At 43.4% G+C, this 27638-nt stretch overlaps 1 protein-coding gene across 2 annotated transcripts in view; it reads left to right on the top strand.

The window, feature by feature from the left end:
• Positions 1–27638, top strand: part of Bckdhb (branched chain keto acid dehydrogenase E1 subunit beta) — a 188081-nt gene that overhangs the window by 51431 nt on the left and 109012 nt on the right. For both annotated transcript variants that reach the window (XM_032909458.1, XM_032909459.1), the window contains 2 exons: positions 15932–16029; positions 18215–18325. In XM_032909458.1, coding sequence (XP_032765349.1) covers positions 15932–16029; positions 18215–18325 — 209 coding nt within the window. The remainder of the gene's footprint in view (positions 1–15931; positions 16030–18214; positions 18326–27638) is intronic.

Here is a 27638-nt window from a genome sequence, read left to right on the forward strand (position 1 = left end):
TTGCTAGGATTGGCTAGTGCTAGCTACTTAAGTGTGGTGCAGGGATTTTCCGGGTCAGAAGATTGTATCAAGGTTCCTGAGTAAAGCTGTTTGAAGAAGATCTTCGCTGGTCGGTCGTGTCTTCCTTGCCGGTCGAGGTTGGGCGCGACAAAGTGGTGGCAGCCGTGACGGGGAAGGAGATCAGAACCGTGGGGAAGAAGATCAGAACTTCTCACAGTCAGGGCAGCGCTGGAAAAGTTCCCAAGGTAAGTTGGGACGATGAGGACCGGAAACTATGCTATAAAGTTTCAGGGTAGGAAGCAAGAAAGTTCGCAGTAGTAGCGAACCGAAGGTAAAGTTCAAGGTAGTATCGAACTGAAGGTAAAGTTCAGGTAGTAGTGAACCGAAGGTAGAAATAGGCAGCCTTGTAGTTGATGGACTTTTTCATCTTCCTTATTTTGTGGCTGCTTCTAAACCTCTTTTTTAATTTGGGAATCATTTTTGCCTATTGCTGTGATGGGAAATTCACAATCCCACCCGATTTTTCTGGCTCTTCAGGAGCTGTTTGAATCAAGAAGGTTAAAGATAAAAAGGAGCACCATAGAGAGGTTTCTGAGTGAATGTAAAGCCATTGCACCCTGGTTCACAGTCTCAGGTAATCTTTCTGTTGCTTGTTGGGACAAGCTAGGTGAAGACTTAGACTTTGCACGGTCCCAAGGAACCTTAAAACCAGGAGTTCGCCAAGTTTGGCATGCCTAGTGCGTTGTTGCTTGGAGGATCAGAGGTGCTGTCAGGAAGTGTTAGAAAAGGGACGGCAGCTCTTGAAATGCTCCAGGAAGGAAGATGGGGAAAAGCAAGGAAGTACGGAAGAAACAGATACGGAAAGATCAGATACAGACAGAGAGACGGAGGGACGGATACTGAGGATGAGTTACAGGAATTAATAGGACAAGTGAAAAGACAGACTTTAAAGGCAAAGCATAGGGGATGGGGAAGTAAGTGTAAAATGGAGGGTGAACCCCCTGGACGACACCCATCTGCTCCTCCTCCATTTAATCCTGTAGAAGGAGGGAGTAGAAGCCAGGGGCATACCTTCTGCCCAGAAGTGTGGAAGGCAGTCCGCACAGAACTACATATGGCCTATCCTGTTTATGTGGATGCTAATCAACAAAGGTATCATGAGCCTTTAGACTTTAAGGTGATCAAGTCCCTGGCGGAATCAGTTAGGACATATGGTATTAGGGCCTCATTTACCGTAGCTCAGGTTGAGACCTTACACAGATTTTGCATGACTCCTAGTGATTGGACTAACCTTGCTCAGGCCTGTCTTAGTCCGGGACAGTATTTGGACTGGAAAGCTTTTCTTATAGAGTTTGCTAATGAACAGGCTGCCGCTAACTTGGCAGCAGGGGGAGGCCAGGCTGCCTGGGATAGAGATATGCTGCTGGGTCAGGGACGCTTTGCCAATGCTCAGACAGGGTATCCAGGACAGGTTTACCAGCAGATTAATGAAGTTGCAACAAAGGCATGGAAATCCTTACCTAATAAGGGAGAAGTGAGTGGAAACCTCACCAAGATCCTTCAGGGACCTATGGAGCCATTCTCTGACTTTGTAGCCCGATTAGTGGAAGCAGCGGGGAGAGTCTTTGGAAACCCCGATACTGCTATGCCCCTGATTAAACAGTTGGTCTATGAACAGTGCACAAAGGAATGTCGAGCCGCTATCACTCCTTACAAGAACAAGGGACTTGAGGCTTGGATGAAGGTCTGTAGAGAAATAGGGGGACCTTTGACTAATGCTGGACTTGCAGCTGCGGTTCTGCAGATGACGCAGAGAAAAGAAAGAAGCTCAGGAGTGTGTTTTAAGTGTGGTAAACCGGGTCACCTAAAAAGGCAATGTCCAGAAAGGAGAAATCTAGTCAGTACAGGAAGTGGCCAACGCCCAAGGCAACCAGGGCTGTGCCCCAAGTGCAAAAGGGGAACCATTGGGCTAATGAGTGCTCGGCAAAAAGACATCAATGGGCAGCCTCTTAGCTCAGGTTTTGGTGGAGCATGTCCAAAAAAACGGACAGCGGGGCCCAAGACCCCAGGGCCCACAAATATATGGGGCAGTCGAGAATCAGGATGTAGAACAGAGTCACAGAGATGGCCGTCTCTTCGCCATCCGAGGGGCCAAGGAGAGCCACTAAGGGCTCTGCAGGACTGGATCTCCGCTCCACCACCAGACTCGTACTAACTCCTCGGATGGGGGTCCAGTTGATAGAAACTGATTTTAAAGGACCTCTTGAGCCTGGCACAGTAGGATTACTTATAGGAGATCATCTACAGCTTTAAAAAGGACTGCATGTCCATCCAGGAGTTATTGACCCAGATTATACGGGGTAGTCAAGATCATGGTAGAATCACCAAAAGGGATTACTGCCATTTCCCTGGGGACAGAGTAGCCCAACTATTACTTTTACCTAGCCTTCATGAAGGGTTTGCAGCCCAGTCTAGAGAGGGAGAGAAGGGTTTAGGTTCTACAGGCTCCGACCTTACATTTTTAGCCTTGGTCTAGACCAACGCCCAGTAATGGAGCTAAGGGTAGATGGAAAAAAAGATCCTAGGATTGTTGGATACAGGGGCCGATAGAAGTATAATAGCTCAAAAAGAGTGGCCCTCTGGATGGCCAGTACAGGCCTCATCTCAAACATTGCAAGGTCTCGGTTATGCAAGAGCTCCTGATATGAGTGCAAGACACCTGAGTTGGAGAGATCAGGAAGGGCATTCAGGAGTTATGCAACCCTATGTGTTGGATCTACCCATTTCCCTTTGGGGGAGAGATTTGCTGAAAGAAATGGGTTTCAAATTGACCAATGAATATTCTGATACTTCACAAAAGATTATGAAAATATGGGTTATTTTCCTGGTAAAGGAATAGGGAAAGGATTAGCCCTGCAGGGTAGGATTAGCCCTATAACTGCCCAACAGAGAGAAAGGAATCAGAACCTGGGTTTTCCTAGGGGGCTGAGGAAGGCATTCCCATTACCTGGAAGACAGAGGATCCGGTGTGGATTCCTCAGTGGCCACTTTCCTCTGAGAAGCTTGCATGAGTTAAAGCCCTGGTAGATGAACAGCTGGCTATGAAGCATATAAAACCATCAGTGTCACCTTGGAATACCCCAATATTTGTGGTTAAAAAGAAGTCAGGAAAATGGAGACTGTTGCATGATTTACGAGTTATTAATCAGCAGATGCAAATTATGGGCCCAGTGCAACGCGGGCTTCCTCTTTTATCCTCTCTGCCAGCCTGTTGGCCTGTTGTAGTGATTGATATAAAAGATTGCTTTTTCTCCATACCTCTTTGTCCAAGGGATAGTGAAAGATTTGCTTTTACTGTTCCATCATGCAATCATGAAGGACCTGATCAAAGATATGAGTGGGTGGTTTTACCACAGGGTATGGCCAATAGCCCTACTATGTGTCAACTGTTTGTGGGCAACGCCATCGCCCCATTAAGACAAAAGTTTCCCGCACTGAGATGCGTCCATTTTATGGATGATATCCTTTTAACTGCAAAGAATGAAGAGATTTTAGATTTAGCATATGGAAATTTAATTAAATTACTAGAAGGTAAAAGGATTGATTATTGCCCTGAAAAGGTACAAAAGGGTGATCTTATAAATTATTTAGGAGCAAAAAGTAAGCCCTTATATCATTATCCCCAAAAAGGTTGAATTAAGGAAAGATGATCTTAAGACTCTTAATGATTTTCAAAAATTATTGGGAGATATTAATTGGGTTAGATGTTATTTAAAATTACCAAATTATGAATTAAAACCATTGTATAATACCTTAGTTGGGAATTCGGCCTTGGATTCTCCTAGACAATTGACAGATGAAGCAAGGGAGGCTTTAAAGAAGGTTGAAAAAGGATTACAAGGTGCAATGTTGCATCGACGGGAGGAAGGTGCAGACATTGTGCTATGCATTCTAGCCACCTACATGCAGCCCACAGGATTGTTGTGGCAGGATGGCCCTTTGCTTTGGGTTTATCCCAGAGCTTCTCCAGCTAGATCAGTAGAGTATTATCCTACAGCAGTTGCACGATTAGCCCTGAATGGGATCCAACAGTGCATACAATATTTTGGTGTTTCCCCAACCTCGATCATAGTGCCCTATACAGGTCAGCAGATGAAGATCTTGTGTGGCACTGTGGATGATTGGGCTATATTACGCTGTGGATTCCATGGAGAGATAGATAATCATTATCCAAAACACCCTTTGCTATCCTTCTTTAAGGAACATCCTGTGATCTTTCCTAAGGTTACCTCCAGTGTTCCTATACAGGGGGCGCCAAACATTTTTACAGATGGATCCAAAAATGGCTGTGGAGCCTATATGATCGACCATCAAGAGCCAATTTTGTGTCAATATCAACCCGGCTCTCCACAAGTTATTGAACTCAAGATTGTGCTAGAAGTGTTTAAAAATTGTTCTTTTGCCTTTAATTTGCTCTCTGATTCGTCATATGTTGTTAATGCAGTTAAGATGTTAGAAGTGGCTGGCCCTATTAAAATTAGCAGCACGGTATGCCAGCTGCTGAGGGAACTTCAGGAATTGATTTGGGAAAGAGGTTATAAGTTTTTTGTCCAACATATTAGAGCTCATACAGGTTTGCCTGGTCCTCTCAGTGAGGGAAATGATCTTGTGGATAGATGTACCCGAATGGAGTTTATCTTCTTAAACTCATCATTGGATCAAGCCCGACAATTTCATCAACAATTTCATGTGCCTACCAAAACCTTACAGCAGAAGTTTCATCTTTCTCGAGCAGATGCTCGACAGATAGTTTTAGGATGTCAACAGTGTATCACTTTTCACCATCCCCCTAGTGTAGGAGTTAATCCTAGGGGCCTACTACCCCTAAAGATTTGGCAAATGGATGTAACTCACATATCTGGATTTGGGACTCTAAAATACATTCATGTTTCTGTGGATACTTGTTCAGGTGCCATTCATGCTACTCCTATGAGTGGGGAAAAGGCACGCAATGTTATTGGACACTGCCTAGAAGCCTGGGCTGCTTGGGGAAAGCCTCAACACTTAAAAACTGATAATGGTCCAGCATACACTGCCCAATCTTTCAAATCCTTTTGTAAACAGATGGATGTACAGTTGAGCCATGGCCTGCCTTATAATCCCCAAGGACAAGGTATTGTTGAGCGAGCTCATCGTACATTAAAGGAATGCCTAATTAAACAAAAAGGGGGAATAGGCCATGGTAGAACCCCCAAGGAACAGATATCCTTGGCCCTTTTTACTCTCAATTTTTTAATTTTGGATGATGATGGCCTTTCTGCCGCTGACCGACATCAACGTCGGGCAGGCACGTTGAAAGGCTATGCGAAATGGAAAGATGTGATCACTGGCTTATGGCATGGGCCAGATCCCGTTCTGGCGTGGGCGAGAGGGTCTGTTTGTGTGTTTCCTCAGGACCGGCAAGATCCGTTGTGGGTCCCTGAAAGATTGACCAGGAGGTGCAACAAGAATGAAGATCCTGCTGTTGCTGACACTTCTTGGTGTGACCCAAGTGCTGGTCCAAGCGGAGCCCTGGTGGGGGATACTATCGGTGTTCCCGAGACCCATGCCGATACGTCATGACCATTAAGCCCACTCCGTTAATTTGTCTAAACAGTTGTTAAGTTATCTTTTGGGTAATTGGACTGGAGAATTCGAATTTTTAAAGCATCAGCTACGTGTAGCCATCGTGACCGTGAATTCCACACGTGCGGATGCTGGACTGGCTTCGGGATTGTCATCTTGGATTGCTGCTGCTGTGAATCATCTAGGGAGTGGGCGGGTATGGGAGCCCTAGCTGGACTCTTGCTGCTGGTCTCCCTAGTGAGCCTGTGGTGTTTGTGCAGGATGAGGTTCGTACAGAGGCGGCATGCGGCCATGGTCGTGCAGGCATTTGCAGTCATTGAGGCAGGACAGTCCCCCCCAGGCGTGGCTCACAGTCATATAAGATATATAGCCACCCTTACTTTACTGGGCCCCTGTTTCCCCTGGCATATTCCATCGTCCCTGAGCATATCGAGTGACCCTACTCAGTGACGGGCAACTTCCCTTCTCACCTAAGACATGGAGCCTTGAGGACGACAAGGTAATCCTATGACGGGTACACAAAGGGACGATCCTAAGACAGGGGGGGGTCGCCGCGCTCAGTATATGCCAGTGTCGCCTGGGTGCCAATAAAACAAAAAGGGGGAACTGTAGAGGGCTGCGGGGTCCTGCGCCCCGGGGATGGTGCCGGTTTCCGCCTTCCGCTCCTTGTGAGGGCAGGTCCGGTTTCCGTCTTCCGCTCAATGAGCAAAACAAGTCATTGAGAAAAACAAGCCCTTATTTGGCTGTTCCTGCTTGGCCTGGTCGCTTCCGTGTAGTACAACCTATCCGCTGTCCCCACGTGGCTTGCTAGGATTGGCTAGTGCTAGCTACTTAAGTGTGGTGCAGGGATTTTCCGGGGTCAGAAGATTGTATCAAGGTTCCTGAGTAAAGCTGTTTGAAGAAGATCTTCGCTGGTCGGTCGTGTCTTCCTTGCCGGTCGAGGTTGGGCGCGACACACAGTTGCCTTTGAATTTGTTGGCATGTTTTCTGTGATGGATAAGCTGTGCTGTTCACGACACTGGGCCCAGAAGAGTTTTCTGATTTCCTTTCCAGATTGAATTTGAACATTGAACGTATATGTGTCCTTACTGCCCGTAAGTTATCTTCTTGACCAGTTATGCCCCGTGATAGGGTGGTGCTTTCTGCCTCTGCGTAAAGTCTAGGATCGTGAGCCACTGCACCTTGTACCAAGTTTGCCTATTACAGCTCCGTAGCCATCTATAGTTTATATACAGAATAAACATAGCAAAAGTTCCCCTTCCACCCCCTTTACTCTCCTCTCCCCCTTAGCCCAACTTCTGTGGATTTTTATTTGTATAGGTGACTAGGTGGACTATATTTGCTGACATATAAAACATAAAAAACGATTTCCTATACTTGCTTTGTGAAACATTTTTCTATAAGTGTACAAAAATCTATAAATACATATCTGTATACTCAAATAATAAATAAACTGCAAGTTTTCTATAAGTAACTGTTCCTTAAAATGTATTTCTATTAATTCTTTGGGAATTTCATATACTGTATTTTGTTCACATTCACCCCCATTCCTACCCACCCCCAACTTTGTGACCCTCTTCCCCTTAAATACTCATCGGGTCCAATTGGCAATGCTTCTATATTCCTGGGTGTGGCGATACGTACTGTACTGTGGTGGGCATACCTTGGACCACACCCTTAAGGAAAATGGAATCTTCTTCACTAGAAGCCACCAACCACAACTAATTCTTCAGTTAAGGGCGGGGCCTCTTGACACATGCCCCCATCTTGCCACATATTTGGATATATTTTTGTCAGTTAACATAGATGAAGCTGATTTTTACTTCATAAAATATATATCCAGCTTAACATTGAATTACTTCTAAATTCTGACTGTTTTAAACAGTATTGAAGAAAACATCTGTTTATGCACATTTAAATATGTAGGAGAAGGAAATGTTTGTATTAAAATGTATCTGTACAAAAATCAAGTAATACTCTGTATACTTAAGTACTAAAGATCAAGCTATAAATATTCTACAAATAGCTTTTAAAATAGGTCTATTAATTATAAATGAATTGATACATTAATAAAAATTATTCTGTATATTAGAAGCTCACAAAACTGGTATTAAGTCCTGTACCGCTTTCTCTAATCCCCATGTAGCTTTTGGTTGTACTGTGGTAATACATGGAGCTCGAAGTCAAGATCATCTTTTCGATTTTTCCAGGGGCCAGTACCTATTGCCTGCTCATGTACGAATATACAAACTGATCCTGGTCCCTACCTAATAGGCAGCCACAATCGAGAAAGCTTGAGACAGCTGGTGTGGTGGCTCTCGCCTGCAATCCCAACATTTGGGAAACTGAGGAAGGAGGGTTGCTGTGAGTTCAAGGCCAGCCAGGGATATAGGGATACATAGGAAGACCTTCAACAAAACAAAACAAAACAAAACAACCTAATTAACAAGCCAAACAAAAGCTCTAGAAACACCAGAAAACTACTCTTGAAGATGAGGTCTAAATGGTTGAGGTGATGTGAAAATGTCCAGAAATGCAGGAGTCAAACCTGCTGTACCTCATGATGGAGATAACCCGAGTCTCTAGCGGCAACTGTTTAATTCCTTCTTGCATGCATTCACAAGTGATGTTCCACTCATCAAACCTGTGCTTTGTGGGGCAGCATGGATAGCCATGGCTGTAACTGTAAGTGACTGGGAACTGTGCTGTGAATGTGGAAGAGTTTTAGGGATAGCCTAACCCAGTTTATTATGCCCGTGTTTTGTTTTTGTATGTGTGTGTGCGTGCATGAGCTTGTGTGTGCCCTGAGCTTGCAGAGGCCAGCCGAAGGTCTCCTGGAAGTGGAGTTACAGACAGTTATCAGCTGCTGATGTGTGTGGAGAGACACAGTCAAGTCCACTGAGAGCGTCTGGTCACTGAGCCATCCCTCTAGCTCCTATTTTTTTTTTTTAAATAAAACCATAATTGCTTAAAATGAAAAATTCTGAAAAGATGCATCAAATTATTGGTGCTTTTTTGCTTATTAGCTTAACAAAACAGTGACCCATTTTAAGTTGGGAATAACAATTTTTTATTGTTTGCTCCTCAATTCTTGTGCTAAGTGATATTTTCCTCTTCCCAGTTCTCTACTGCTGGTGTGTAGTGACTGTGACTTAATGTTTAATTATTTTCCTCATGTGACATTCATATGTTATTTAGCTATAGAAAAATGTATTTGAGAATACAATTCACTTTTAAATATTTTATTATCCCTTTGAGAATTTCATATGTTGTATTTTGATCATATTCATCCCTCCCCCAGCCTCTCCCCATTTCATATTCAATCAACTTTGTGTCTTTTGTTTTTAAATCCTCAAGCCTCATGGGTGTTGCCTCTACATTGTTAGGGTGGGACCATCCACTGGAGCGTGTGAGACCTGCTGGAGCCACACCCTTAAAGATAACTCTCTTGTTGAGCATCTCTAAATTATCAGTAGAGCCTCAGCTGTGGGTGGGGCTCCAGACCCTTTTCTCCTCTCCGTACTGGGATTTTCACTGATTTGAGCTTGCATAGGTCACAACCATTGTGAGTTCATTTTGCAGCTCTTCTACTGTGTCTGGAAAACATGGTTTCCTTTCAGCCTCCACCTCTGGAGGCTCTTAGTTTTTCAGCACCCCGAGACTTGGCGGTAAGGGAGTGTGATAGAGGGGTCCAATTTAGGCCTGAGCCCTCTGCATTTAGTTATTCTTTGCATCTTGATTAGTTGTGAAATTATTTTAATCACCGCCTGTAGGCTTATATTTTTCAAAACCAACTTTAATAAGGGTTCTCAAATGCTTCAACCTTCCTTGTAGCCCACTGACCAAAGATAAGGGGGGAGACGGCTAATCGGACAAGGGGCACACGGACCTGTTTAGAAGTGGTTCTGTAGGGGAAATTCCAGTCTTCCTTGTCAGCAGTCTAGTCCACTAGCAAAACACCAAACATGAGTCAGCAGCAGTGGCTTGATCCAGAAGAAACTACAAGACTGAGCATCGGCACAAGCACCCGGAAGCAACAAGAAGCAACCAGAACACCACCGGAAGTTCTTTGGTACACTTCTCTCTTCGGAGTCACAATAAACGAAGATTGGTGAAGAAAGCAAGGAGAACCAACGTCAGAGCGTCGTCAGCAAAGACCAGCAAGGTGAAACCCAAGGAATACCAGCAAGACAAACCAATGCCCAGTGTTGTCTACTGTCTGTCGGGTTATATCTATACTCTTTCTGAATGTCACCATTGTGTCCTCCCAAGCGTCTGTTCCAGCAAAATATCACATGCCATTTCACCAGGCAGCTTCCAGAAAAACACCATCGCGTCTGTTCTCAGCCAAACATCCTCTCCTGCTCTACTTCAGCCAAACATCCTCTCATAAGATAACTTCCAGAGAAACATCACATGACACACCTGAGTCTTCAATGAAACCAGAAATTCACACTTCAACCATTGATTGCAAAAAGAAGCTTCTTTCATGAGGTTTGAGAGATGCTATAACAAGACATCCTTAGGAGTTGGTTTAATACTGTAATCATAGTAATCATATTAATCAGAGTAGGTCCTCCTCTAGGGTCTATGTCTTGCCCAGCAACTGGTTCTTGGCTCTGATAACAGTGCCACATATGGGTTCCATCTTGGGGAACAGGCCTTATTTCTAATGAGAAAGTGGTTGGTTACTCCCGGGCCACTTGTGCCACTGCTGCACCAGTCAGCCTGTCTGGATGAGTTACTTTCTCCAGTAGCACGCATAGCAACTTCCTTGTGAAAACTAGCCAGTGAGGATTAAACTTCCAGGTCAGTACCTGCTTGGTTTCTCCATGTTTTATGGCACAAATATGTGATCTACTCAGCAATAGGGTCTTGCCCTCAGTTCAGGAGGGTAACTCAGAACCAGTGGGAATGACCTGTAAAACTTGAGAGTCTGTAGGACCTAATTGGCCAACGACTCTGATAGAGTTAACCCATTCCTGATGTTGGGTTTTGATTAGTTAGCTTGTGGTGTCTAGTAGAAAGATAGTTGTCCTAGAAAAGTGTAACTACATTTAAACTGTTTTTATATATGAAATGTTTATATTTTAGGAGCTTCTGCAATAGTTTAATGTCCTCTCAGAAAGTCTTTAGCGTTAGTCATCTATCTCTTTTTCTTTAGTTTTCTCTTCCAAACCCCATTCCATTTAACTCTTCTTGTTCCTTTATTTACCCTTACCTGTTATATTGCTGTATTCCTCCCCCCTCCTTCCCAATGACCCCTTACTGCTCTCTATGTGGTACATTTACACAAGGGAATATTATCCAACCATTAAGAAAACTGGAATTCATAAGTAAATGGATGCGAACAACCATTCCATGGGAGGTAACCCGGATGCAGAACTATAAACCTCATGTGTTTTCTCTCACTTGTGGATGGTAGCTTTGAATCTTCATGTGTGTGTCTCATTTGGAATATCCACAGAATTCCACGGTTTTAAAGAAGGACAGTCGTTAGTACAATTGGTTTGGTAACACGGTTGCCAACCTAGAAATGTAACGTACTGCTGATTACATGGGAAAATTACTCTGAGAGAAACTGAGACGGTGAAAGAGGCTGTGGACGTGGTTAAAGTTCGTACACCCTGTATCAGTCCCCTGAAAGCTTTTCTTCGTCATGTCAAACAAGACTGCAGGATGTAACGAGGTTAATTGCAAGTCTTGCAAAAAGTAGGTAGATGTTCTGTTGTGCCACTACTGCCTTTGCCATGCATGCTTGGCGGCCATCTTAGGAAGCTTTCTAATTTGTCTCATGCAGAAAAGCTGGAGATGTAGGGGTGATTATTCAATTAAGTGATTATTAAAAGTGATTTCAGTAGCTCCTCCTCCTCCTTCTCCTCCTTCCTCCCTCTCTCTCTCAGTGTGTGTGTATACATGTGACTCAGTTAAATACTTGTGTTAGAACAAGTAGGAACTGAGTTCAATCACCCGAACCCATGTAAAAATGCTGTGCATGAATGGTGTTTGCTTGTTTTTCCAATCATGGGGAGTCAGGGACAGGAGGAATCCTGGGGCCCACTGGCCAGTCAAGTGTACTTGGTGAGCTCCAGACCAATGAGAGACCCTGACTCAAAGGAGGTGTATCATGTTTTGGAAGATGACTCCTCAGGGTTGTGTTCTGTCTTCCACATACGTATTCACACATGCACATGTGTCCATACTACACACATGAATACACGTGCACAAGTGATAGCAGGTGCATTTAAGTTGAAAAAGGTGTAGATTTTTCCAGAGTAACATTGCCATTGAATTAGAAACAGTAGGTTCTTTAGTGACAATGGTAAGAATACATGGCCTTCTGATGATGATCATGCTTAAAGATGCTTACTACCTTAAAATGATTATATGAAAAAGTATCTGCATGAGAAGTCTTCTGGTCACATGCAGGATACTCATGGATTCTGTACTTGTAGTATTTGTTCAGATGGCTTTTAATTTCTAGGCAGGTCTCAAGGGAATTATTGTCTGGCGTGCTTAGATGTGAGCTTTGTATCTTCCTGTCTTTGCAGTTAAGTTTGTCCAGGATACAAAGAGATCACACAGTATTGAGTTGGCTCTGCTCCACCAACAGGTGCCTTGCTTACCAATAGCTTTACTTGCATTATTTGTACTAACATTTTAAAAAGGGAATATTAATCCCTAGCACCTCTATGAGATATAGAACATACAACAAATGGCCCTGTGGGTAAGAGTAATTCTTCTTAGAAGGGGAATGTCCTGTGTAGCCTTAAGGATGGGGCCAGTGAAGTTTTGTAGATTGTAATGCTGTCTTCTTCCACAGAACAAAAAAGGTGTCTGTTGTGATTAAGATAATGTGTCCTCGTGTCCCTGTGATAGTTCCATAGTCCCAGGTGGGATCCTGGGACACAGAAGTAATATAATACTTTATTTGAGACTACCAAACTAGATGCAGAGATAATGCTGGACCCCAGCTTCTGTTTGTCCCTCCCCCTTTCCCATGGGACTGACAGGCAAGACAGGCTGTTTTCAGGATGCAATGCAGACATTAAATATATTTAATAGACACCATAGGCTAACATTCCAGAAAATGCACAGTACTTTAAGTACAGGGACATTTATGTCTTGTCAGAGCATCAGGTATAATAAAGCTCTACCCATGTTTCAGATTTGTGGGGAAACTCATTCTTGGAGTTCCATGTGTGGGGAAGGGTCGATGATCCTTATTTATCTGTAATGGTCATTGTGTACCTCAAGGGGAATTTGCAGCATGAAGATGGTTAATTACTTGCACACGATTAATTAATATAGGAAATCAGAAGGCATTGGCAAGTTCTTTCAAGGGATGGGGGATGATAACTTACAGGTTTCAGTATTTGTCTCATCTGAAGTATCGTAAGTCTGGTTTCTTAGATGCTGTGTACACTTGCGACACACTTCCATGCTTTCTGTTTCCTCTCGGGTTTCTCTCTCTCTCTCTCTCTCTCTCTCTCTCTCTCTCTCTCTCTCTCTTCTTCTTCTTCTTCTTCTTCTTCTTCTTCTTCTTCTTCTTCTCCTCCTCCTCCTCCTCCTCCTCCTCCTCCTCCTCCCCCCCTTCCCTATCTCCTCCCCCCCCTTTCTTCTTCTTCAATATAGGTTTTCTTTGTGTAGTCCTGGCTGTCCTGGGGCTAGCTCTCTAGACCAGAATCTTTCTTTATTGTCTCCCATGCCAACCACCTCTGTCTCCAAGACTTCCCCCACTTGTGCCATACTTGGTGAGACCTCTTTGATTTCCAAAAGTAGGCTGTTACCTCCTAGATCCCCAGATGCCTGGTGATACGTTTTACTTGTGGCTTAGATATATTGGATTCTTAGTCACTGTTCACTGGCTATATTATACATAGTGTATATATTATTTTTGCATTTTGTTTCATGCAAATAGCCGTTTAAGATGGCTTATTAGAAAATTTGGAGAAGAGTATGGGAAATGAAATGAGCTACTTGGAAATGAAGTATATCCATGCCGTGAGTCTGTAAGGGAACACGTGCTAGACATGCAGATGTGTTCTCATGTGCAAGCAAGTGCCGAGCTCAGAGGTTTACAATATTTGTTTATAAGACCCCTCCTGCCCAGTATCCGTGTCCCCATTAGGCTCACTCAGTTGTAGCGCCATCGCCGTGGATCTGGTGCTGAGGATTTCCCTGTGCACCGCTCACTAGGATGTGAGTGTGACCAGCCTGGAGGAGAGGGGAGCGGATACACCTGGTGTGCATTCTCCGAGCATATGTGACGCTCCGCAGCTCCTGCTGCCGGCGACCCTACTCCTGCTGCTGCCGGCGTCCCTACTCCTGCTGCCTGCTCCTTTTCAGGAAGCACATAGCACACAGGCGCTTGCAAATTGGAAATAACCTTCTGGAATATGTTATCACTTAAGCCAGTGTAACTGCAGAGTACCTGTGGATTTTCACTGGCTCGGCCGGCTTGGCTCATTGACAGATGAGCATCTTCAAGTTGCACTCTTACTTTCAAGTGCTAAGATTAAGCCGATGCAAAGCGGAGAAGAACCCTGAAGAGATCTGTGGCCTTCAGCATGGCTCTGGGGACTGACCTGACTGGGCAGAATGAAGAACTGTCTCACACACAGACACAAAGTACAAGAAGACTGGGATCGGGTGGTTGGAGATCTTGAATGGAGAAACTGCAGCACCCTGAAGCAAAGCCTATTTAGTGTACACAGGTGAACGGGAAGCCAGGGTTTTTATGTATGGCTGAATAAGGAGTCAGGTTTAGCTAATTTTGGTCGGATTAGTCTACACACGGGAGTAGTCTTCAGGCTGTAAACATGGGGGCAGGGGCTAGAAAATAGAAAGTGGACATTTTCTGTGTGGACTGTCAGCATTCACACTTGGACTACTGGAAGGCTTTGCCATCTCTCAGCCTTACCTGGGGAAGGCTCAACACTCCCCTGTGGCTGAGACCTTGGGTCTTGACCTTTACCCAGGACTTCACTTGCCCTCTAGAGAGGGGTTTATGGCCCCCCAGTTTGGTCTTAATATCCCTTTTCCTGAATCACATTTTCTGTATGATGTAAAAAAAAAAAAAAAAAAAGGGAGAAGAAGAGAGAATAAAGCATTGTTTGCCATGCTGTTCCTTAATTGCTAAAATAATGAGGCCGTTTTGTTCTGGGTAATTTATTTAAGACAATAAGGCAGTCATTGCTGGTAATTTTTCAAAGAAGATGTGCCAAGATGCCAAGCCATCATGCTAGTGTGCCAACCTCAGAGTCCTTATTCCAGGGCTGTGCTAGTCACCAGCTGACAATTGATTTACAAGACAGGAAGACAGGGTTCTTGCCTGTCCCTCGCTGACTCACAAGCAGAATAGAATGTGTGCTGGTTTCCTGTCCTTTCTTCTGGCCTGTGAGCTTGCAGCTAGAGCATGAAGTCATGGCAGGGGGCCAGGGTGCTATCTTGGCCAGGTGTCCTCAGTTTGGTCCTGACGATGGTTAAAGCCTAGTAGAATTTAGTCCCTTGGTCAAAGTGTCTCTGTGTCTGTCCATTTTTCCATCTGTCGGTCACTATGCTTCATCGATGCAAAGTACAAAAATGAAACACAATAAACTTAATCTTACTATGTGTTTCCCCTGTGTTTCAAATGTTCACGTATTTCCTATTTGAAAGAAAATGGTCTGAGAACTTAAGAACTTTGAACAGTAACATAGGGTTTTGGCAAATTTGTTAGTAATTTTTGAGCTTCCTTTAAAATGAACTTTGAAATGATTTTGTCACAGTGTATGTTCACGGAGTGGGAGGACAACATTATCCAGTGGCTTTTCTTCTTCCCCCTCCTTTATGTGGGTTCTTGGAATTGAACTCAGGTCTCCCAGCTTGTGCTGCAAGAACTTTCACATGCTGAACCGTTTCCCTGGGCCCGAATTTATAAACACTTTAACAATAACAGTTTTAAATCTGTGCAGTGCAGAGAATTCCACCCACTATGGTCCATTTCCCTTGGCCATCATCTTGCCATTGAACGCTCAGTTCTTAGGCTTCGCCAATTCTGATGAGTTCGGTTGGACTAAAACATGCACCATTAAGATTTATTCAGTTTCTGACTGTGGTGTTTCATGTTTCAGATGATATATTTCAAATGCTGCATATATTTATCTGGGCCGTGATGTCCTGGAGCTATATAATAAAATTTATATTTTTGCATGAAGCGTTCAACAATGAGACCCTGTCACAGTGAGATTTCTTACATTCGTTAAGACACAAGTGTCATTCGAGAACATTGATTAACTTTTGTTTTTCTCTCTCATGTGTTTAGTGGAACAGGTCCCAGTAGAACCCTACAAGATCCCCTTGTCTCAGGCAGAAGTCATCCAGGAGGGCAGCGATGTGACTCTGGTTGCCTGGGGCACTCAGGTCTGTAACCTGCTGAGGCCACACTGCCTGGGAAACTCTTGTTTGTCTTTCTGCTGTGTTCTTTATGTCTCAGACGGTCTCTTTGTGTTAATGATATTCATCCTCACCACCAACTTTGTTAAGGCGAACTGACAGATTAGAAATGATTTGAGGTGGATAGCGTGATGATTTCATATATATATATGTGTGTGTATATATCTATATATATATATAGATATATATGTATATATCTATACATACACACACACACACATATATATATATATATATAATTAAATGATGACCCCAATCAAGCTCATCAATACTTTACCATTGCAGTGCACATGTGCATGTGTGTATGCAGAGTGAGGAGATATATGGTCTTCTCTGAGCAAATTTTAAGTAAGTGATTCAACTTCTTTTTAAAAACAGGGTTTTATTTATCTTTAGTTTTGATTAATTTTCTGCTTTGACATTTATTCTCTCTCTCTCTCTCTCTCTCTCACACACACACACACACACACACACACACATACACACACACACACACACACACTGTACTCTGGTTACTTTCATCTCTAACCCTCTCTCCCTCTCTCTTCTCTTTTATCTTTATCTGCCCCTCCTTTATGCTCGTCAGTCTGTTCCTAGCTTTATGACTTGTGACCCAGTTAGTTTAACCACAGGGATATCTGTGTGAGCAGTGGAACTATCCATTGGAGCCTAGTTGGGGTGACTAATCTGAAGGCAGTGAATCCCCCTCCTTCCTGCAAACCTTTCAGTAGTAATATTTCCACAGTGTGTGTGATGCCACGTCCCTAAACTCTTCCTCCATTCATGGCAGACCACTGCTAGGCCCATTCATGTGAAGACCAAGTGCAGCCATTCATAGCTGTTCTAAGTTCTTCGTTTCAATGTGAGTGTCTTGCCAAGAAGATGGTGATTTTACAGTCTTCTCCCATCTTCCAGCTCTTTCTGACAATTTCTACGTTGCCCCTGAGCCTCAGGTGGAATGTTTTACTTCAGGCCGAGGACGCATCTGTTACTTATCCTCTGCACCGTGTTCAGCCGGGACTACCATTAGAGTCTTATTGATGCTCGGGTCAGGTCTTGAACTTGCTAAGCAGCTGATGAAGCTGATGATGCCATAGAACTTCTGTTCCTCCTGCCTGGACCTCCCAAGTGCTGGAATTACAGGCTTTTGCCACTGTGCCCGGTTTACAAACAACACAGTTTTATTAGTTTGTTCCCTGTGCTGCACTCTCCTCCCTTGGCACTTACTCATTTTGTGACTGGAGGTACCTGTTTAGTCCTACTGAGTGTTAAGTGGGGATACACAGCTGTGTCCATTAGGAACAACTTTGTAGCTCATATTGCACATCTGTGTTACATGCTACACTGAATCGTTCTCATCCTACCCTTTGCTCTCTCACAAGTGCTTTGCTGCCCGTGTGGACCATCTGTCCTATGATCCTGTGACAGAATTAAGTATCTTAAGTGATCCATCTCTTTTCTAGGGATAGTTTCATCGGATTTCCCTCGGCACTAACAACAGGGCTTGGTGTCATAGTGTTCTCTCTCTCTCTCTCTCCCTCTCTCTCTGTGTGTGTCTGTCTGTCTGTCTGCCTCTGAGCTGGCTGTCAGCCATCATGTATGATGCTAAGGATTGAATCCAGGTCATCTGCAAGAGCGGCACGTTTTCTTAACCACTGAGCCATCTCTCCACTTCCTCTCCTAGTTATTAGACACAGCACTTAATTCTTACTTGGGTGTGGGTTCTTGCTACTTTGTCTATGAAACCTTTTGGTCTTTAGCCTTTGGGATTACTGACTTTTTCTTTCTTTTTAGTTTCTTTAGCTGTTTCATGTTTAGAACTTGTTCAGCCCCTCCCCCTTTTCTTTAAGTGTTGGTGGTGAGTGGGTTCTCTCTCTGTGTATGCTCTGTAGTCATCCTGCCTTTTTCTCTGCCCCTGTTTGCCTTCTGAGCTTTTGGAATGAATATTTCTCCTGGCATTTTTTTTTCTATCAGATTTCTAGACTTTTGTCTTTGATTGTTTTTGTGACTTCTTGATCGACACTAATGCCCTCTCCCTGCCGATCAGTTCTCCAACTGCAGACAGTATCCTTATGAATGATGCTGACATTCAACTGGTCTTTCCGCTCCAAACTGCTCTAGTCATTCTCTCTGTATTTCCTCTCATTTTCAGGTTCATGTCATCCGGGAGGTGGCTTCCATGGCTCAAGAAAAGCTTGGAGTGTCTTGTGAAGTCATTGATCTGCGGACCATTGTGCCTTGGGATGTGGATACAGTTTGTAAGGTATAAGTCTGTAACTGATGCATCACTGTTTCCCTAAGGCCTTCTGTCACCTTTCTTGGATATTTGAAAAGAACCATTTTGAAATTGTGAGTTGCATGAGCATTTCACACTGATTTAAAGTTTTAAATCTGTGATGTGAGTGATGTAGGTGCTGTAGCTTGATGGTCAAACAACCAGATCCCTTTAGACTGTTTTTGCCCTCACATGGTTTTCTCAGCTTAAAACATCCCAGTGTTGTCCTTGCAGGCAACTCACATTGGCTTCTGAGGGAAGCAGTGGTATAAAGAGAGGGGGTCAGGACCACTGAAGTCTCCCGTGCAGCTAACTTCTCACTGGTTACATTCAGCTAACTTGGTTTGATTTATTGAGGTAAATGGTTTGGCTGCGGTTTTGAAAGTCATTTTCTCTGTAATCAACCACATTATTATTTAGGAAATTACTCTAGTTATATCAGATTGATCCTGTGGAGCCCAGACTGAATGTTTTGCTGTGGGAATCTGGCTACTCTGAATTATAGTTTCTGACCTGATATTTAGATTGGATTGCCGATGCCTTTATTACTGAGTAAATCCACGGAGTTGTCTTTGAAGAATAGAGCTGAGTTTATAACCCATCTTACACATTGACTTCTGCGTAGTTTATAGAGTGTCAGTTCTTACATCAGTTCCCAAGGGAAAGTCAGATCTTCTGTTGTGTGATGATCTCATCTACTAAAATCTAGATAATAATTACAGGTATTTCTGTCTCTCTCTTTTCTTTATTTGTTGCTAATAGCAAGTAAATCCTAAGATTTGGAGTATTTTATGATTACTATTTTTAAAATTTAAAAATATTATTAGTTCTTTTGAGAATTTCATTTAATGTCTCTTGATCCTATTCACCCCCAACCCTTCCTAGATTCAGTCCCTTTCTGTACCCACCCAACCTGTGTCCTTTCTTTGTAATTGCTTTTTAGATTCTTTGTTATTATAATGTAATTGCATCATTTCCCCTCTCTCATTCTTCCCTTCCAATCTTTATAACCCTCCTTTCTTTCAAATTTATGACCTCTTTTTCATTAATTATTGTTACATACATATACATATGTATATCCATATGTAGTCCTACATATATAAATACGACCTCCTCAGTCTGTATAATGGACGTATATGTATGTTTCAATTTATATGCTCTTCCCCGGGGAAGATGATTTCTACTGCTCTTGGCATTACTTGCTTGCCTATACTTCTCTGCCGTAGGTTGAAGCCTCTGGCCCTCCCCACCATCCTCACCAGGATGTCTGCTGTCCTTGTGCGGCTCATATTTGGTCATTTGGACCGTCATGTTGGTGAGATTTATAGGTGTAGCTTCTGACGCTCCTGCGAGCTTTTCCAGCCTTCTGTACACACTTCTACAGCCTGCCCGAGTCTTAGGTGTGGGGGCTGTTTTTTAGCTGCCTCCACTGAAACTCGGCTCCACAACTCTGCATTTTGATTGGCTGTGGTTTTCTGTTATGCTCCCCAGCTGTTGCAAAGAGAAACTTTCTTCATGATGAGTAAGGACTCCATTTATCTCTATGTGTAAGAACAGTGTTTATAACATGGTTAGGGATTGTGCTGACTCAGTGAGGTGGTGGTTGCCGGTTCTCCTCCAAGATCATGACTTTACGAGTCCTGGGCTGTTGGTGAGGTTTCCAGTTCCAGCCGTGACTTTCTTCATGGTGAGTGGCCTTAAGTCTAGTTAGAATTGCTGGTGGTTATTGCCAAGATCTGGGAGCCCGTCCTGCACCGTTAGGGTCATTGCTCTAAGCCTGTTGTCGTGGTGCACGGACATCACAACTGTGCAAATCGTTGGTTGCTTCCCTGCATTGGAAGATCGAGTGGTGCCTCCTGGTACCATCAAAGCTAGCCTTCATGGAGGAGGCATCATCTCCAGCTTGGGCCTCTGGACCCTGTTCCTGAAGTTCATGGTGTCTTAGCAATAGAGACTTATCTTCCACCTTTGTGGGGCCACTAAAGGCAACTGGAATGCTCTGCAATGCGTTAGGAGTCTCTTGGGCAATCACTGACTCAGAAGAGGGCTTCTCGTGTCTGGTACTGGTCTTTGTTAGAGGGTTTGGATCTTGGAAGGAGTATTGTCCGCACAGATGAGAAATTTCATTTAAGCTCCATCTGTATTTATACATAGACTTATCTGTATGCAGTTTATTTTATTTTATTTTTTGGTTGTTAATAGTATGATCCCGTATGATTTTTTCTGGCTTCACTTCTCCTATGAAGACCTCACAGCAAAGCCGTGTGGGCCTAGGGTTTTCTTTACATATGGAAATGCACAGATCATGACAGTGAAGGTTTTCTAAGTCCTTATTTATTCATTTTAAACAATTTTTGTTCTTATAGAAATTTTATCCAGATTTTATTCATAAAACTGTTAGGCTGTTTATATTTAATCTGTTTATATTTACTTAATTGCCTCTATGTGGATGTGCATCCATCATCTACTGTCTGTTTTCTGCGGACCCCAGCTGTCTTTTGTACATACTTCATTCATTCTTTTGGGTTGACCAGCTATTTGTAATTTACAGTTTTTACTAGCTTGCTAGAGCTTCAGCCTTTTCTATTATTTCACTCACTACACTAGAGGTTATAACACACACCCTGGTCATTGTCACAAACATGTCATAATTCACTTATAATCTCAAAAGTAGACAGTAGAGTTGTCATAAATTAAAACTCTCCCTTAGTCATACGGGTTTATTTGATGCACTCCAGTGTTGTGATTCCCTAGGCAACATGCAAAACTCTGCTGTGCACCCAGACGACATTCACTCCTGCACATACATATCCATGTATGCACGCACGCACGCACGCACACACTTACGTTCACACACATACTCTAACTCATACACACACACACACACACACACACACACACACACACACTCTTTATATTCTTTCCCTTGCATATATATTTAACTCACATGCATGCACATATGCTCAGGCAAATACATGTACATTCTATCTCACACATGCATGTGTATACTAATAGATACATTCATATATATAGTCACACACACACACTACTACACTAATACATACAGTCACATATATAGTCATACACATGCACACAGATATAGTCACACACATATACACACACAAATACACACACATACACTCATTCAAATATACACACATACATGCATATAAACACATCACTTATAAAAACAGAACATACTCATTCACATATATAAACACAATCATTCATATAATACATTCAGAAACTTATCTATATATACATTCACACATACATTTTCTTACACACACACACACACACACACACACACACACACACACACACACACACACACACAATCTGCAGGACTTAGGAAAAAATAAATAGAAATCTTCAACTCTCCCAGAGTCACTTTCCTATGCACTCTGCTGAGGAGTGCCTTGCATGTAGCATTTGCCCTTCTAATGATATTTTCTGATTAAGAATTCCAAAAGGTGCATATGTGTGTTAAGCCATAGTGAATGAAACTGAGCAATCCAATTTTGTCCTCTGACAAAGCACAGCTACTAAAATGACTACCTTTGGATATCTATAAAAATTCATAATGATGAGGAAAAGCTTAACCTGAATTAAGCAAAACAAAACAAAACAAAAAGAAGGCTTTTATTTTTAGTATGCTTATACTATGGTTATAGGGCAGTTTTTTTTTTTTTTTCTTCAAATCATTTCTAGGATCCTGAGTGATTGTCTCTCAGGGTAAGAAGATCACTTGCTGTTCTTACAGAGGACCCAAGTTTGGTTTGCAGCACCTAATGGTCACTCAAAATCTGACGGTGACTCCAATTACAGTGGATTGGATTCCCTCTTCTGGCCTCAGTGGATAACAGGCACACGCATACACACACACACACACACACACACACACACACACAACACTCACAAAATAAAAATAAGTAAGTCATCTCTAATTTCCCAGGGGAAAAGGTTAAGTATCAAAACGTTTCCCTTTTGGTATCATGAAAGGAAAACAAGAATTGTACCAAGATAAGCAATGAAGAGAGTCACAAAGAGACCCAGAGCCATCCAGGAGTGCAAAGCTGGCTTCCACTGTCCAGCTGAGGACCATCGGCCAGAGTCCGCAAGATGAAGGAAGTAGCCAAAACAGAACCAACTCGAGGAGGCCAACAAGCCAGAGGCCTCGATCAGTAGAAAACTCTGGCCTTGTCTTTTATCTTCCTGAGGTGAATGGAACTTTCAGCACAGCGGCTCAACAATCTAGGATCACACACAGATGCAGCTAGTACATCCAATAAAGGAAGGAAAACCCAAGTTGATGGAAATACCAATATTCCTCCTTTCTTCCTCTGGCTGTCTCTTTGATCTCATGATACTAATTTGGTACGTTATTATATTTGTGTTTTGCCCTAAGGGGCTACAATGTAGATGGCATAAATACAGTTAAGTAAAATTCTAAAAATAATATACCTGATTACATATCGGAACACAGGCCACTCCTCCCACCACATCAGGACTACACCTCGTATCTCTAAGCTGAAATACCACCATCCACACTGAAAATACAAGTGGGAAAGCAAGGGTAGATGTGGTTTAGCTAGGTTTTGACCAGCTATACAAGGATCTAAGATCCTGTTAAAAGTACTTATAACCAAGTCAAGTGTTTAACTGACATCGGCCAGGCCCACAAAGCCCTTACTAGTCTCAGATCTGCTAAATCGTAACGCAGTTTTCTTCCGAGAGTACCTTATCCCACCCTTTTATGGCAGTATATTTGCAGATTATTTTCATGTGACTTGCCTAAGAAGTAGTCTGTAAAAGCTATGGGAACACCAGCTTTGGGAGAACCTACAATTATTCTGTTATTGGACACAGTACTAAGGTGACCCATAGTGACTTATTATTGTACTTATAGATTAATGCATTTCTCAAGCCTCGTAGAGAAGTTTTTATTTACAGTAGGAACAATGAACACAGGGGGTCATCATTGGCCAAGATTTAGAGAGTAAGAGATGACAGGATGCTCAGCACTAAATGGAAGATAGATATGCACTCCCTGCTCCCCATTGCAGAAAGGAGGGCAGAAATAGTGTAAGGGCCAGAGAGTGCCTACAAAGAAACAGTGTCTGGACACAGCAGGCCAGTTGTACGTAGGTTTGTTTCCAAGGGTTGTGACAGACTGCACAAGACCTGTGCAAGACCAAGCCAGTACAAATCCAAAATGGAGAGGGGAGTTGAACGTGAAGTTCCTGCTAGGGTTGCTGGCAGGTGTTAGAGAGAGGGAGGGAGAGTCCCTTTTCTCTAACAGTGTGGCTCCTGGTAAGTTGACTGTGCTCCAGTGGAAGGCCACACAACCAAGCATATTTGGGTAGCGCAAACTGGTTCTGACGGGTTTAAAAAAATTCCTTTCTGTGCTTAGTTTTTAGGTTTTCATTTTAATTTTAATTTTCATGTCGACCTCACTGTGCGTTTTTGCTTAGATATGCTTGAGAACCCAATGGTCATACTTTGTAACCGAGACACGTGCGTTGGTCAAAGAAGACTGGTCTATGGTATTTCCTCGTAAGTCAGAAGCCCATGTTTTACCATTCAGACCTTGTTCTAGCAGGCTGCGCCTTGGCTGCGTTTTCTCCTCTCATTTCCTGGTCTGCACTGCTGGTGTGCCACTGCCATGGGATTGTTTTAGCTGGAGCATATCCTAGTAGTTGTTTCCCTTTCATAGGCTTGCCTTCCCATGCCCGAGAGGATTGGCTTCTATTCTTCATAAGCTCCTTGTGTGTTGAATCAGTGCTTTTCTCCTTGGAGAACTGTCTAGTACAAAATAGTGTCACAGCTCCCTTTGCTACCCCATCCCCACCCCAAAGCAATGTGTCCTGGCTGGTTTTGTGTGTCAACTCAACACAGGCATTAGTCGTCATGGAGAAAGGAACCTCAGTTGAGGAAATGCCTCCATGTGATCCAGATATAAGGTGTTTATTCAATTAGTGGTCAAGGTGGGGAGGGCCCTGCCCATTGTGGGTGGTGCCATCTCTGGGCCTGTGGACCTGGGTTCTGTAACAAGTCAGGCCGAGCAGGCCAGCAGAAGAGAGCTGGTAAGCAGCACCCTTCCATGGCCTCTGTATCAGCTCCTGCCTCCAGGTCGTAGTCCTGCTTGAGTTCCTTCCCTGACTTCCTCTAATGATGGACTGTGAGCTGGCAGGGTAACCCAGATAAACCCTTACCTCCCCAGCGTGCCTTCTCGTCATGGTGTTTTGTCATAGTAATAGGAACCCTGTCTAAGACACAATGTTTTATTTTTTCTTAAGATTTTTTAAAAAAATTAACAAAATTGCAAAAGAATATAGATTTTATTTTCTCCGTTCTGCCTCCCTTTCTTTAGCACCCTCTTTCCCTGCCCATGTTGTTAAGTATCGTTGCGAGGCTGCCTCTTGCTTTCTGCATGTGGGCGTGGTTGGTCGGTGGCTTCAGGTCAGGGGCTTCTGCAGCTGTGTGTGTCTTGGAGCTTGGTGATCACAGGAGTCGAGCCACGTGAAGTAATTCATCTGTGGCAGAGAGCATAACTTAAATCAGTCGTCCCTGGTTTCATACCATTTCCCCCTCATTTCTAGACAGCGATTTCTTTTCTTTCCGTAAAATACTCTACCTGGACATTGCCTAAAGGCCAGACAGGTGATGGCTGCCAGGGTAGGGTAGGGAAGGGAGAGTTTGGGAGCGGAGAGATCTTAGTAAGACAAAGGGAGGCTGCGGGTCGCTGTGCACACATCGCAAAGGACCAAGGTTGCTGAGCCTTCCCGTTTCTACCTAGGTCGGTAGAGGGAAACAAAGCTTGTGAAGGCTTGTCAACTTAACCTTGACTCTGCTACCTTTAAAAACATCGTTTTCACTGGGCTGGTTTAGATCACCTTTGATGCCATTTTCAAAATTAAGGTTGATGCCAAGAGCAGATTTGTAGTTGAATTTTGGGGCTTTGTACCTCATAGCTGTGCTCTGTATTCACGGGAAACTGAAGGCTTTCCTCCCAAGAGTCCCTGGAGACAAGCCCTGCTCATTGGTTTTTATGCATTAAAAGAAATGGCATTTTGGACTGGAGTAGTTCAGTGACCGAAGGCTGCATACTTTGCTTGAGGCCATGGGTGTGCACCAGAGGGAATAAGGTATCGAGAGACAGGGAGAGAGTGGGGCAGAGAAAGGGTAAAAGCTAGAGAGGGTGCAGAGAGAGAAGAAGGGAAGATGGTAGCATTGAGAATGACCATGGTCACAGAATCTTCCTGAGGTGGAAGGGGGTTGATTAGTAACTGACCATAGCCACTAGAGGCCTCTCTCAGGCAGGGTTTCCTGTTGAAGATTATGAGGTTTCCATAGTGGTAGCTGGCTTTGTCATCGCAAATTACGTACATTTTACATCACAGTTCTGAGTAAATGCTCTGTCAATAGGCGTAGTCTAGGGTATGTGTTATGCTTGCAGCCTAAGTGATTTATTAATGTGTAGATTAGTGGATAGATACTCAGTTAGATCGAAGTCAGCTACTTGGAAATCTCGTCTCTAAAAGTCCTCGAGTAAAAGTTGTAGTCAAAGAGTTACTGGGTGAAATGCTGTGTCTTCAAACACAAAGATATTTAGTTTTACAGTTATAATTGACTCAAGGTGTTCTCTTTAACTTGTGAGTGGTTTATTCTCATCATCAACCTCAAGGCAAGCCATTTTAGACTGTTGAAAAAAAATGTAATAGAAAAGCTACTGTGGAAGCGAATATGGAAAAGCTAATTGAATACATGATTTTAGACTTATCTGTCTGGAAGGAATTTGATGTTTTTCTCTAGGAGCAGGGAGACTGAATCTCATGTTTATTTGAAGCTGCTTGTTTGACTTTGCAGAGCGGTTGATCAGGGCTGCCTGGCCCTGTGTGACAGAGAGTATTTTCCGGTCTGGAACAGGAAAGAGATGGTAGACTGGGGCTTATTTTCAGGTTATCTTTCCTGTGTTGTTTGCTTGTTTTTGCCATGGTTCTGTCCAGTTCATTGAGGTACTGAAGGGAGCAGGGTTCACCTTCTTGTCTGCTATCTTGTAGTATGGCTGCTTCACTCAGTGCTCTACCGTGGCCCTGTGGCCAGCCATGTATTCTTAGGGCCCTAGAGGCAGGGACTTTGTTCATTTGCTAGATTGCACTAGCCACGAAGAGTGTCTAAAAATGATTTTATTTCTCTGTCTATTTAGTGTGTGCATGTGTATGAGAGTATATCTGTGTGAGTGCATGAGAGTACAATTTGTGTCTGGTACTAGGAGTTGAACTCAGGCCATTAGGCTTGACTGCAAGTGACTTTATGCAGAGCCATCTTACGGGCCTCTGTGAAGTGCATAGCATAGTAGTTAACTACTGATCTCACTGAATTTAAACTAGCTGGTGGTATTTGCTCTTTCAATGAAAGAAAGTACAGGAACTCATACTTCCTAGAGGGAATTGAATGTTGCTTCTGCCACTCGGTCTGTTTTGGTCTTTTGGTCTGGATTTAGAGGTATTTAAGATAAAAACTCTAGGCTTCAAACGAATTTTGTGTAATATATTCTGTATCGTAGGATGTAGCAGCCCAGTTCGTGGTGAGAGATAAGTGGAAATGGTTAAAAGTCCACATACCTTCCCCTAATCCTCCTGCTTATTCTCAGCAGTTCTAAGTTGACACCAGTGTCTATTTTACAGGGAGGAAATTGAGTTTGGAGACGGTGGGGTGGGAGGTGAGATGGGATGGCTGATGGCTCAGGAGGGGCCAGCTGCCTCTCTGACAGCTGGATTTTGACTCTAGCCCTCACTTTCCTCACCCAGCATACAGCTTCCCAAGTAAAGAGTGAGCAGATGTTTGACATAGTTCTGAGACGCAGTGAGTGAGTGATCTGTGTGCACCTGGAGCCTATAGCAGCCATTGGCAGAAGAAGTAGATCAATGCAGAGCCCAGAGCTTTTCCTTGGTGTCCGTTTCATGCTGGGCTCTCCCCCACTTCTGATTTAACCCTTTCTGTTATGGTGGCTGCTGAGAATTCGCATTAGTTGTTTTAGGGAGAAGGAAATTGAGTCTCCGGAAGACTAGGGACTTCTGAGTCACTCAGTTAGGAAATGTTTCCCTTGTAACCCATCCCCAGGCCTGGCGCTCTCCTAGAGTGCGGATGCTCATGTCAGAATACGTTTACAATGAAAGTGTTTTATGCTTTGGAAGTTATCACTTGAGAGTTTTCCTGATGCTGCTGACTTTCAGCTTAGAGCATATTTTGTAAGATGTCTAGGCGTTTCCCCTATATTTACACACTTGCATTCTTC

The sequence above is a fragment of the Rattus rattus genome, chromosome 8 (genome assembly GCF_011064425.1).
Source record: "Rattus rattus isolate New Zealand chromosome 8, Rrattus_CSIRO_v1, whole genome shotgun sequence".
Lineage (NCBI taxonomy): Eukaryota > Metazoa > Chordata > Mammalia > Rodentia > Muridae > Rattus > Rattus rattus.